General features: G+C 39.5%; 1 protein-coding gene across 2 annotated transcripts in view; it reads left to right on the top strand.

Moving 5' to 3' along the window:
* Positions 1 to 14,658, top strand: part of LOC144679644 (lethal(3)malignant brain tumor-like protein 4) — a 392,935-nt gene that overhangs the window by 146,925 nt on the left and 231,352 nt on the right. For both annotated transcript variants that reach the window (XM_078540227.1, XM_078540226.1), the window contains exon 15: positions 6,500 to 6,585. In XM_078540227.1, coding sequence (XP_078396353.1) covers positions 6,500 to 6,585 — 86 coding nt within the window. The remainder of the gene's footprint in view (positions 1 to 6,499; positions 6,586 to 14,658) is intronic.

Here is a 14,658-nt window from a genome sequence, read left to right on the forward strand (position 1 = left end):
TTGGTTAGGCAGCATCTGTGGAGAGACAGATTTTGTTGATTGAAAATAAAGAGAACATTGCTTTCAATTTGCAGACCTTGCAAAACATAACTGATCTAAACAGACTATCTCACCTGATGTATCTATTATAATATGCATTTGGAAATGTTTTGTTCTTCATATCACTGTAAATAAATATATTAGCTGTTTTTGCTTGTAGGGCATTGCTCTGTGTTTAATATCTGCCATTTCAAAGAGAGCATGCTAGTGTACCATAAAATTGATTCAGAAAGTAGGTTAATTGTTAATCCTTGCAAGCACACTTTTGCAGAGAATAGATAAGGTACAGTTTCTAGATTGTAAGGGATAATATTCATTTGAGATTACTGTTAGGGTACAGTAGTGTCATAGTTACGTTCCTTGACTTGTAATCTAAAAGCATGGACTCGTAATCCAGGGTATGAGAGTGCATATCTCGCCATGACAGTTTGCATTCAGTTTTTTAAAAATATGGAGATAAAAAGCTGGCATCAGTAAATAAAGTGAGCATGAAGTTATTGTATCAACTGGTGTACTGCTTTTCTGTGAAGAAGGAACTTGCTGTGATTATTTGGTCTGGCTTGTATGTGACTTCAATCCCATCCTCACATGATTAACTATGAATGGACTAGCAAGCCACTCAGGTGTATCAAACTTGGCAATTAGGGATGGGCAATAAATTATGGTCTTGCTAGCAAGCTTTACATTCCGAGAATTAATTAAAACAGACAGAGAAGAACTTCTGCTCTATATTGTAAAGATTTTTTATTCAGCAATTACGATTAAACTACTTCTACTTCTGGTTTCAATTATTTAATAAAAATGCTTGTATGTAATTCATCACTAAATTTAAATAATATTGCATTTGATATTTATGTTTGAAAAAAGAGAATTGTGAATTATGTAATGTGTTATGACATGGCAGATGATGTGTGCCATGCAGATCAAATCCACAAGGGAAATGTGATTGCGCTATCACAACAGTTTTGCAATTTGTATTTATTTGGAGATGCATGTACTGAATTCAGAATTGATAAGTCCACCAAGGCTTTTAGAGGCTTATAAAAAAAACTAAATTAAAATATTTATTAACAAAAGAAAACATTTCAAGCACATACATAGGACTACAAATTACTACTGTAGTAACTCCTAAAACTCCTAATTAACTTGACTCCCAGTTACACCCCCTGTAAGGCAATGGTCCAAAAATAGATTTTAGATTTTAAACAGATCCAGCAAATTAACACAATACCCTGGACATTGGAATTCCAAATGACTTTTCTCCAGCTCCAGTTTCTGTAGACAGAAAGCTTATGCACAAATGCTGGAGGTTTCATTAAGGCTATTCCACATACTTCTGTTGGAACTCACAGTGCCTTTTCTGACACATAGCCTCATATACTTTTATACATGTCTCTCCCTTTTTAATATACAAATTCCATTGTTTCCACATGTCTTTGGAACTTTACCTTTCTCATAATATAAATCTTTTCATGTTGCCAATATTCCCATTAACCTCTTTGAAATTCAAATCTCCCTTCACCTGTCTAAAAAGCAAATTCCTATAAAACCTTACATGCTAAGACCCCAATCATGGAAAAACTCAGCAGGTCTGGCAGCATCGGCGGAGAAGAAAAGAGTTGACGTTTCGAGTCCTCATGACCCTTCAAGAGAAACCTTCTCCGCCGATGCTGCCAGACCTGCTGAGTTTTTCCAGGTAATTCTGTTTTTGTTTTGGATTTCCAGCATCCGCAGTAGTTTTTTGTTTTTAAGACCCCAATCATGTTTACCTACTTAGCATTTCAAAGACACTTCTACACCTTACTTCTTTTGATAACTTCAACTTGAGGTCTGCTTGGTTACAAAATGGAATTAAGTCACACACACAGACAGACCCAACTACTTACCCCCATTAACCTACTTTGCAATAAACCAGAAAAATATTATGAAAATTATTATACTCTCATGACAAATGTAATCATGGGTTTCCTTGTCTTTGATATTAAAACACCATTGAATGTCCTTCGCCCTTTGTAGAAGTAGTTCATTGCATAAATTAGCTCTTGAAAAAGCCTATTTCTACTCAATTTATAACCCTTACTGAATTTTTGCATGATTTGACTGTAACTTAACTAAATGTTATACTGCATATGCTAATCAGCTTTATAACACACAGATTCTCCATATAAGTATTCTGTGAAACCATGGATGCCTTTGTGTTGTTTTTCTTACCCCCTTTATTTCTCCTCTCAGCCTCCAACAACTCCTCTGGGTTGGGCAGGTTATGTTTCATGTAAACACTAGTGATTCATACACAGATTCCTGGGTAGAGCCTTGGTATCAGCCTTGGCTCAGCATAGCTCACTCACTTCTGAGGCTCCACTGCAGAAACTTGAACACAATCCAGGCTGAAACTTCAGTGTCATGCTGATTGACATGCTGCACCTGTCAAAGGTTCTGCCTTTCGGATGTGATGTTAAAATAAGGCCCTGTCTTCCCCTCATGGACATAAAAAAAAATTCTATACCACTATATGGAGAGTAGGGAATTCCCCTATCCTTCTGTCCAAAAATTATCCCTAAACCCAGGTAGAAAGGTGTGGGAAGGAAGAGGTTCCCTTGTTAGGCCAGCTCCTTCTGGCCCACCGGGAGCTTCAACAAAATGTAAACAAAACAGCTTACATCCGCCTCTTCTACCCCAGTGCAGATTTTTGTCAGCTTTTGCTGGTGAGTTTGGTACCATATGGATCTCCCAATCCTGGAAGTTAAAATAGGATTGCAGCACCAATGATTTCATCCACTTGCAACTTTCTCCACTTTAATTAGGCACCCTCCAGCCTGGACCAAGCAATGTCCATACTGTTGGAATACCAGCAGTTAAAATACATGGGCAGAAATAAGGCACAAATCTACCCCAGCCCTACCCCTTCCCATTTAAACTACCCCCACCACCCCCATTCACAACTCGTGGGCTGGGTTAAAATCAGAGCTATTGTCAGAAACTTTTATTGACATTTTTTTAGTATAGTTCTGAGTGATGTGGGAACAGAAACAGAACACAAGAAATATTCGCAGGACAACATGCATGGAAAAAATATGAGAGTTGAAGTTCAGAACTAAGATCCACAGATATCTGTTGGCAAGAGTATCAAGGAATATGGAATAAAGGTGGGTAAATGGAACCAAGGTTAAAAAAGAAATCAGTCATGATGCAATGTTCTATCCAGTTCCTTTGCTCTTAAGTTTCAGATGTAAAACCTTGCATAACACTCGACAATCTTACAGATGAATGGCATTTAAAATGGAACAGATGGGGATAAGCATCTGCACGCAAATATCATACACATAGGAAAAGATGTGGAATGACTAGTAAAATGCTATGATGGGATCAGGAAATGGTTAAACAACAAAAGGGAAATGTCAACGAAATGAAAGGAGACACTTAGCTATTTTTTTCGTCCTCGTCCTACTGAATTATTACGCTTTCGCACAGGCTTTTTCTGTTGAAATGCTGTTTATCTGTTAAAACTCCCAGTTGTGAGGAAAGATGCAATTCCTTCAATGTCAGTTGCGTTGTGCTTTCTTGATAAATGCTGCCTGACTTGCTGAGTAATTTCTAGTAATTTCTGTTTGTTTCAGTTTTCCAGCACATGTAATGTTTTGCTTTTTGTTTATATTGAGTGATGTAGACAGCCCTTTGTCACCTTGTGCATTATGTCCAATTGCACACATCCATATAAGTGTAACTTAGAATCTAATTGTACATGCTTATCCTTGTGTATTCAAACTGCCTGTATAGAGGTCTCCACTTGTTAGCTAATTTAATAGTTTAATTAATCTTGTGACTTCCATTCCAAATTAGAGTATTCTTTCAAATGGATGTAATTGGGATTGACATAAAACTACATCCATCTAGCCTGTTTTCTCCCCTCAATGTCCTTAATTTGTAATTTTTTTAAAAATGGCCTTTTAGCATATTGTTCTGTTCCAGCTAAAAAACTACTGGTGAATTTGATGGGAGTGACTGCACAGAAGGAGAGGATTTTGGCAATGAACTAGTGCTCTTTCTGTGTAATGAAGTTAATCTAGGATTATCTTGCCCTAAAATTGCAAAATACAATATGCAGGGATGTGCTTTTATGAAAAATAGTCACAATATCATAATCTTAGTCAGAAATATAAAGATAAAGTGAGCGTGGTAGATCCTGCATATGTACATTTTCAGAAGATGCTTGGTAAGGTGCCGTGAAAATAGATGCATGTTGTAAGAAATGTAGCCCCATGGATAGAAAGATTGCAAGAGGATAAAAAGCAGAATAGAGTGTAAATGTGATTTTTTTTTGATTGATCGGATGTAAGTGATGTGTCCAGGAGTCTAGACTGGAACCTTTTTCATTTTACGTTTCAATGTATCATTTGGCTGCAGGCACAAGAGAAATGACATCAAAGCTTGCTGAATATATCAAGTTGGAAGCATGGCAAGAATGCAAGAGATTGCAGGAGAACATAAACAGTTTGCAACAGTGAGCAGATTAGCGGCAGATGCAATTCATTGGAGAGAAATGAGAAATAGTACATTTTGGGAAAGGAGCACTGAAAAAAAAATCCTTTAATAGTAAGGGGTGTGTTTCCATTGGTGTGGGTTCATTTCATCCATCGTTAATTTGGTGGAAGAACTGCAGAAACCATGGAAACATCTTACACCCCTGTTCCAGGCTTTCTACATCTCTTTTGCTGATGTTACAGTGAAAAAAAAGAAAAACCCCTGCAGAAATCTCCCTCCCACCCCATATGCTCAATAGAGTGGAAGAAGAGAGGGATCTGGGCTTGCAGGTACAGGCACTAAACTGTAGACTCAAATAGCTAAAGGCAGACTGAAATGAAAGTATGTTGACGGTATCCAATTTTTGAACATTAGATTATTCGTATATCTTCAGGAGCAAGTGTGGATGAGGCACAGGGAGCATATTAATGATGTGAAACTTAAAGGGAAAGGAACAATTCAAGGCAAGTGTTGGAACAGAGAAATAAAAATTCTCAAAGCCTTTGGAGAGTTGCAGCAGGCATTTCAACCCATTAACAATTTTGCTAAAGCAGAAAGGAGAAAAGACGATAAAAAATAAGAGCTAAAAATGAAGAAAAAGAAAACCACAGTTCAATCATAAGTGACAGAGAACCTCTAGGCCTAACTCTTGTGCAATGGCCATTGAAATAGGGATGCTACTGCATGAAGTAAGAGTGAGGTGAGTAGACCTCGTTCAGTTCAGAGCGTTATTCCCATAGGTCTTGATGTTTGTCTTGTCACCGTGGTAGCACTCTTGCCTTTGAATTAGAAGTTCATGAGTTCAAGTCACACTCCAGAGACCTGAACATGCAATCTAAGGGCCGGGATTTTCCGGCACCATTGTGGGTGGGACCCGCCGCAGTTGAGGTGGCGCCCGAGCCAGAAGTCCATTGACTTGCAGCGGGACCGGAAGATCCCGACATTGGGCGGGTGCAGAAAACCCCACCTATAAATTGACTAAAATCGGTGATCACATTCAAGTGTAATTAATTGGTTGTGAAACACCTTGGGGATCTCCTAACTACATCAAAGGAGCTATATAAATGCAAGTTCTTTGTTTATGTTTGATATAAGACAGGTTTTGTTATATAAGGGAATTTTATGTAATTGCAGTCATTTTTGTTTCTATTGTTGAGTTGCAATTATTTCAGGATGTTTCAGTCTGTTTGGTCATGATAGTTGCACTGTTAGTAATTTGGTACATTTGCTGCATGCACTGAAAAAATAGCCTGGAATTTCCTTGATTCCATTTGAGAGAAAATTATGCTATCATTCAAGTATTGGTGACAGGAACATAAGCCTAAATTTTCTGGGATGTTCATTTGTCTATGCTGGAATATAAAAATCAGAGTCGAACAATTGCACTTGGGGTGCTGCTGCTCATCCTACCTCCAATGGCAGCCTTGAAGCACTATTCTCGATTGGAATCCTCTTCTGGAAGTGGAAGTGCTAATGTCCTCCCCATCTTCAAAAGCTTTTTCAAAATGTATGTCTTCTCTGATGTCTCTAGTCACTTCTGTAAATTTTCCTTTACTCTTCACTTGGTATCTGGCACTCAACCAGGAAAGCATCTTGCGATAGTTTGTTATGTGACAACCACTACAACCAGAAGAACTTGTCATGGAAATTTTGTTTTGTTTTACTTGGCATACTTTTAATAGAACACTAAATGTTATTTTATGTATATGATGGTATTATTACGCAGAAAAGTTGTATTGATTTCTCTCAAGTTTATTTTCTAAACTCTATCTGATCTTCTAACTTTCAGACTTAGCAATTTAAAATGTTACATAATATTTAAAAGGCAAACTGAGCTTAACCTTTTTGTTTTCTATAGAAAGGTAATGACACTTTGCACCTGTTTTGAGCTTGCCTGTTATCCCAGATCAATATAATTTATGAACTTTTTTTATTTCAGGGTATTCTGATCCAGAAAATTTCTCCTGGAAGAAGTATTTGGAGGAGATGGGTGCTACTTCTGCTCCAGCTCGTGCTTTCAAAGTGGTATGTCATTGTCCTTCCAGCTGACCACTCCAGATTTTGTGGGATAGTATTGAATAACAAGTTATATAGCCTTTATGGAATAATGTAAGTGGTTTTAAATAATCACAAGGTAATTAAAACCAAAAGTACGTAAACGATGAAAATTTTCTGATTGGAAAAGGTTTGCTAACAAGATTGAAGAAAATTGTCTTGTTAAGACAAATTCTATTATTATTCTTGCTTTTGAGGCTTATAAGTTTATCCATTGTGTCATTTGCTTTCTAACTTCTACCAATGTATAATTTATGTATATATGACGTGTGTGTGTATGTGTTTATATGTGTAAGGGGATGTAAGGGGAGGCAGTGGTTTACTGGCAGTATCACTGGAGTAGTGATGCAGAGGCCCAGGCTAATACTCTGGGGACTTCGTTTCAAATCCCACCATGGCAGCTGGTGGATTAGTAGTTAAATTAAACCAATACATCTTAAATATAAAGCTAATTTCAGTAATAGTGATCATGACAACTATCGTTGATTGTCATAAAAACCCATCTGGTTCACAAATGCCTTTAGGGAAGGAAATCTGCCGTCCTTACCTGGTCTGGCCTGCATGTGACTCCAGACCCACAGCAATTTGGTTGACTGTGCAATGGCCTAGCAAGCCACTCAGTTCCAGAGCAATTGGGGAGGGGCAACAAATGCAGGCCCTGCCAGTAATGTGCCCATCCCATGAATAAAGGAAAGAAAATGTACATCACCCACAACAATTACACTGCCTCATGGAGTAGCACAATATAGGGCTACAAGCAATGAGAATATTTTGTTAATTGTACCTAAAAATGTTCACAATGTTCTTGTGGTAGGCAGAACATTTTGAAATGCCTTGTAACTAAGATAACAGCTAAACATCCATTAAGAGCCTCACATTTCTTGTAAACAACACAGCTCATTCCTCTGTTTGTTTCTGCATTTGCTTGTGGGTTAATCTGTAGCAATGAATAAAGATGTCCCAGAGGTAATCCTGGAGATATTTTAAGTAATATGCATCAAAATGCATAATGCTTCAAGTTTTTGCTGCCTTAGAGATTACAAGATAATTATAGAGAGCAGAGACAATCTTAGTTCACTTGTCAAGGAAAAACAACTTGCAGTACTCTCTTCATGTCATCTTACTGCATTTTAATTAATTCTAAGATTTTGGTCTCTTCTCATCTACCTTGAAGACCATTTTATGTATTTCTCACTGTTTGGATGACAATGTTCTTCCTGACATATGATCTAAGTTGTTCCCCTCATCATTTTTAGCTGGTGTTCCTTTCTCTAGTAACTTTAAATCTTCAAATAGTACAGTACAGCGTGGGCAGCCATTGGCCCATCAACTCTGTGCCAGCTCTTTTGAAGAGCAAACCGGTTAATCCCATTCCCCCTTCTCTTTCCTATGTCCCTGCAATTTTTTTTGTCCTTCAAGTATTTATCCAATTCCCTGTTGAAGGCAACTAGTGAATCTGTATCCACCACCCTAGCAGGCGGTGCATTCCAAATCCTAACCACTTGTGTAAAAAAAAAGATTTTCTTCATCTTACCATGGTTTTTTTGCCAATCACTTTAAACGTTTGCTGTCTTGTTGTAGACTCTGCTTGGAGGAGAATAACCCCAGTTTCTCCAGTCTATCCATATAACTATAATTCCTCACCCTTGGAATATTTGTAGTAAATCTCCTTTGAACTCTCCAAAGCTTTTACGTCCTTCCTAAAATGTGGTTCCCAGAATTGAACACAATAATCCCTTTGGGGTTGAACTAGTGTTTTATGTATGTTTAGCATAGCAGTGCCTTAGGCTTTTGTACTCATTGCCTCTGTAAAGACCAAGATCCCATAAGCTTTATTAACTGCTTTGTTAACCACGTCGACTGGTGTTGGGCAAGATGGGGGTCCTCCTTGTGGGCCTTCTGGACTCATTGCAGGCACTATCCCCAAAGGTCATTCCCCCTTTTAACACTCTCCTCTGAACTCCTGAACCTAGCTTCTAACTCCTCTCTCTCCTCCCCAGCGCATCAACCCTACTACTCCACTTGCCAAGACCCCTGACCCTGGAATTACCTGGGCTCTTCGGCATGGTAGGACTTCCTGTAGTCCCAGCAATGGCCAGCACTCCCACTGGAGCTGTGATGACTAAAGAGCTGTCAGCCATCCGATTGGCTGGCAGCCCTCTAAGGCGGGGCTTCCTTCTGAGATGGGCTGGGAGCCTCGCCTTTAAGCAATTTATGATGCTGCTCGTGTTAAATTGCTGTGAAGTAGACAACGGGATTGCGGACAGGCTTCCCCCAATTTTTTAGCTGCTGGGACGGGGACTGCAGTATCCCGTAAATACAGCCCATCATTTCTAAAAGCTTCCCCACCACCGACTTGGCTTATCTTGAAGTAGTAGGCCAGAGTTATCGTATGTCACATGTCTTGCAGAAAGGTTTCCACACAATTAACTCTTTTTCAAAGCTAGGCTTCCCCAATTTCTCCCAATGTCTTGTGGCTTTTCTCTGCACTTGCTTCATGGCTTAAAAGTTTCAGATATGTCTTGGTGACCAAAATTAAACAAGTTATTCAAAGTGTAATCTGACAAAGAGAATTGTGCAGTTTTGTTATGACATCCTCCAACTCATATTGTGCTGAACTTGCACTGTAGTTCAGCCTGTTGTTTTATTTATTTCTGATTCATAGTGATTTTTATCTATTTACTGCTGCATCAATTAACACCCTCAGGTTTCTTTTAACCTTTTGTTATTTCCAAAACACCCATAGTGTATGTATGAAACTAATTATTTCCTCCCATTGTGTACTGTCTTACACTTGTCCCCATTATATTTTATCGCCCAGTCCTCTGTCCATTTACAGATTTTATTTAATTGCTTTTGTTGGTCTCTTGCTGTTTATTCCATCTTAACTTGTGTCTCCTTTAATATCAATTTGCAGTGGATTACTGAATCCAAAATTAGGAAAAGTAGGTGGTCCAGCACCACATCTATACCATGCAGATTCAAAGGAGGCAAAATTGAACTCCTTCATTACGGGTAAATGTTGTAGCCAACAGACTGAGAACGCCAAGTGTATAATTACACAAAATGATTTTTTTTGCGTGTTTCCATCCTATGCTGGTTTAAAATAAATGACTTAGTTTAGAGTGTTGCTCCAAATTTGCCATTTTCTTGTAGATGTTGAGTGATAGAAATCTCATGATGGATATACTTTTAATGACTTTTCTTTTAATTTTATGATTATTTTTGTTTCATATTTTAGGCCCTGCATCCTGCTTTTGCCTTGTGTTTTTTTCTTATTAAGCAGTAGCCTTTGCCTTTGTAAATGTTTAGATTATATTTTTAAAATAAAGAGTTCCTCTCTTCATCTTTGCTCTTTCCCAAAGTACACATATATCTCATTTTATGTTTAACTTGCAATTCTTGTATTTAGAAGTAGATTTGCAGTAGATCTAAATTCTTCTATCATGGTCCCTGTTTATGTGGAGGTGGCACTAAAATTATTACTTGATAAGAAAGTCAGCCCAAAATAAGTTGATGTGCTTTTATATTTGATGGGGTAAAATTCCCCTTCTACTAGAATCATGGATGAGGCCTTTTATGTTCTTCTATTTGTCGTAAACGTACATCATGCGATAAGGATTGATAAAACGATAATGTGGGTTCTTTATTTGACGATAAGACGGTGTTAACTGGGAGGCTGAGAAGGCATAACTGCCATGTAGTGCTGCTGCTCTATTCTGAGTATAGAGTCAAGGAACTACTACATCATATTCTATCTCAGTGGTAATAATTGACAGCAGTTTAAGATACGTCTCCTTCAAGGTAAACATACATCATGCCACAACATTCCCCTTTTTTATAAACTAGATATTTACCCTTAGAGAATTAAACTATTTACATGAAATCAAAAGAAAGGAACATTGTGTCTGAATATATCCTGATACAAAGCAATAAATTTACAAGTTTCTGAAACATTGATCTTGACTGAAGGCTGCAGTAAGCTTTCAGAATGCTGGTTTGGGTACAGTGTTTGTGTTGTAGTTTGACTGTGTTCTGTTCACACTAGGGGCAGGATTTTCCAGCCATGCCCGTCGCCAGGATCGTCCGGTCCACCAAAAGTCAATGGACTTTTGGCTGAGCCGCCACATTGCCACGGCAGGGCCGTAAAAACCCCAGCCGGGGATTACTTGATGTTTCTGGTTGTGGTATTGTTCTGATTTGGCATCTGTTTTGTCGCACTGTTATGCCATTTGGTGTTTGTACTTGATATGACCTTGGTTATGGGCATATGCTGACAATTTCTGCTGGATTCCATCATTTGGGTGTTGAATTTGAACTTCTTGTCCATCAGGTTGAGTAATTTGTTAGCCACATGCCGGTCGTGGGCATCTTTCATCTTCCCCTGATTCTCGATTAATGTATCTTGCACTCCTGGATTATCGATGAGCGATGTCTGGTACTTGTCTGCCTTTTAGTAATTCCACATTGGTTTCACAAAATGATGTGCCATATAACCAGACGGCTGGTGATTTAGGGTTTGTCAGGAGGTCTTTTGCAAGGTTGTTAAGATTATTTGGAACAGGAACAGCTATTCAGGCTGTTTAATTTCAGAGTTTTAATTTATTAGAGTTTTTTTGAGGAAGTAACAAGTTAGTTGGATAAAGAGAAACCTGTAGATGTGGTGTATTTAGATTTCCAGGAGGCATTTGATAAGGTGTCACACAAAAGGTTACCAGATAGGATTACATGGTCTAGGGGTAACATATTGGCATGGATAAAGCATTGGTTAGCTAACAGGAAGCAGAGAGTAGGGATAAATGGGTCTTTTTTGGGTTGCAAAACTGTAATTAGTGGAGTGCCACAGGCATCAGTGCTGGAGCCTCAACTTTTTACAATCTATAGCAATGACTTGGTTGAAGGACTGAGTGTATTGGTAGCTAAATTTGCCGATGATACCAAGATAGGTAGGAAAGTAAGTTGTCAAGAGGAGGTAGGGAGTCTGCAAAGGGACAGACAGGTTAAGTGAGTGGGCAAAAATTTGGCAGATGAAATATAATGTGGGAAAATGTGAACTTGTTCACTTTGGCTGGAAGAAGAGCAAAGAAGTATACTATTTAAATAGAGAGAAATTGTAAAACTTGGTGGTACAGAGGGATCTGGGTGTCCTGGTGCATGGATCACAAATAGTTAGTATGCAGCTACAGCAAGTGATTAGGAAGGCAAACTATTGCAAGAGGAATGGAATATAAAAGTAGGAAAGCTTTACTGTAGCTGTACAGGGCCACATCTGGAATACTGTGTCTAGTTTTGGTCTCCTTATTTGAAAAAGGTATAATTGCATTAAGCAATTCAGAGAAGGTTCACTCGACTCATTCCTGGGATGAAGGGCTGATCATGAAGAAAGTTTAGACGGGTTGGGCCAATACCCATTTGAGTTTTGAAGAATGAGAGGTGATCTTATTGAAACATATAAGATCCTGAGGAGATTTGATAGGGTCGATACCAGGAGAATGTTTTCACTTGTTGGGAGACTAGAATTAGGGGACACAGTTTAAGAATAAGAGGCCTCCCTTTTAAGACTGAGATGAGAATTTTTTTTCTCTCAGAGGGTCGTTAGTCTGTGGAATCCTCTTCCCCAGAAAGCAGTGGAGGCTGGGCCATTGAACTTATTCAAGGCAGAGTTAGATTTTTGATAGACAAAGGAGTCGAAAGTTATGAGGGGGCAGACAGGATAGTGGAGCTGAGACCACAACCAGATGAGCCATGATCTTATTGAATGGTGGAGAGGCTCAAAGGGCCAAATGACCCTCTCCTGCTTCTAAGTCCGATGTTCCTATGGAGTTTTGTTTAAAGCAAAATGTCCTGGAGTGGGCTATTCAGTGTCTGTTCCTGCACAGAGTGTGCAGCAGAAAGGTTTAAACTACTTAAGCTCTCTAGAGTTTGAACAGTCCTACCAGGACCCAGTATCTGCTGGCTGGCGCAGTGTCCAATGTCCCAGAACGAAGGTATGTTGTGTTGCATTTCAACAGTGCTGCATAATCACTTACGCAGGGTGAGTACTTGATAGTTGTTTCACTTCCACACCAGCCCTTCCGCTGCATGTGCAAGGGTTGAGGCTTGTAATCTCAGGAAGGGCTTGTGTGCCTCTCAGTCAAAACTTCAAAAATCACACTTTCACCATGTTATGTTCTTCTGATTGTAAACATACCAATCATGTGACAAAGATTGGTAAAACAATCATGTGGGTTCTTTATTTGAAGCTAAGACAATATGCATAAAGTGTTAGTTGGGGGCCCGAGAAAGCACATCTGTCTTGTAATGCTGCTGTTGTATTCTGAGTACAGAGTCATAGGACTACTACATCACATCTTGCCTCGTTGTTCATGATTGACAGTGGTTTAGCAAATGCACTCTACAGGTACACATACATCATATAACAATACTTGCTGTGCGTGATGGTTTTGAGCAAGGGATGATAACAGGTGCTGTTTTTGTAGACCTGTCAGCAGCATACGATACAGTGAACCATAGACGTCTCCTCTGCAAGATCCTAGAGATGACAAAAGATATTCACTTAACAGAGCTGTTAGAAAGCATGCTTCAGAATCGCCGGTTCTATGTTGAAGTAGGTGGGAAGCGCAGCAGGTGGCGTATTCAGAAGAATGGTCTTCCTCAGGGAAGCGTGCTTGCACCGCTGCTGTACAACATCTACACGAATGACCAACCTATAGACGGTGTCACACACCGTTTTATATATGCTGATGACTTCTGTGTCACTGCCCAAAGCACTGATTTTAACACCGTGGAGAAAACGCTTTCTGAGGCCTTGGAGGGACTAACATCCTACTATGACGAAAACCACCTTCACGCAAACCCATCAAAGACGCAAGTTTGTGCATTCCACCTCAGAAATCGTGAAGCCAAATGCCAGCTTAAAGTAACCTGGTGTGGAGCAACGCTGACGCATTGCGAGCACCCTATCTACTTAGGAGTCACCCTGGACAGATGCCTCACCTTCAAGAACCACATCGAAAAGACAAAGGCAAAAGTGAGCGCACGAAACAACATCCTGAATAAGCTCACTAACACAAAATGGGGAGCAAGCTCGAACACATTGCGAACCAGTGCACTTGCTCTTTGCTATTCCACTGCCGAATACGCCTGCCCTGCATGGGAAAGATCTACTCATGCTAAGAAGATGGATGCCGTTCTGAATGCAAGCTGCCGACTTATCACAGGTTGTTTAAAACCAACAAACACCAACAGCCTATATATCCTGGCGGGTATCGCTCCCCCTGATATAAGAAGAACGGTAGCCAGCAAGAAAGAGCGACTCCGTCAAATATCAGATGAGAGGCATCCTCTACATGGTCATACACCTACACCCAGCCGCCTAAAGTCAAGGAAGAGCTTCATGAACAGTGTTGTTCCATTTCAATCAACCCCATCTGAAGCCCGCATCGCCTTGTGGAAAGACCAGCTCGCCAGTCTCGAACAACCCCAAGCGATGGAAATTCTACCAGATGAAAGCCAGGAGCTAATTGCAACTGGGCATCCTGGAAGTGCCTTAACAGACTTAGGACTGGTGTAGGTCGTTCAAAGGTGTCACTAAGCAAATGGGAATATACAACCTGCCCGACAACTTGTGAATGTGGAACTGAGCCACAGACTATACAACATCTCCTGCAATGTCTATCGCTAGAGGAACCCTGCATTGTTGCAGATCTTGCCGAATTCTACAACAAGGTGCAAAAATGTGTCCAGTTCTGGCTGGGCCATGTATATACTGTCCGTGGACACGATAGGAAGATAAGAAGATCATATCACAATAAGACCTACTTTTTCCAGATGTTGCTGAACCACTTAAAATTGCACAAATATTTTATAATTTTGTGTTGCTAGTATATTTTTAAAGTAGTAAAAATCATCAGAGAAGTTTTAAACATGAATAAACTAGACTATTAGTGCTTTATCCCCATATTCCACCCGGGGAGAGTTCTATGTATCTGGATGCAATAAAGGCTGTGTGCTGTCACAGCACCTGGCAGTAGTACTGAAGAT

This window comes from Cetorhinus maximus, chromosome 4 (genome assembly GCF_964194155.1).
Source record: "Cetorhinus maximus chromosome 4, sCetMax3.hap1.1, whole genome shotgun sequence".
Taxonomy (NCBI): domain Eukaryota; kingdom Metazoa; phylum Chordata; class Chondrichthyes; order Lamniformes; family Cetorhinidae; genus Cetorhinus; species Cetorhinus maximus.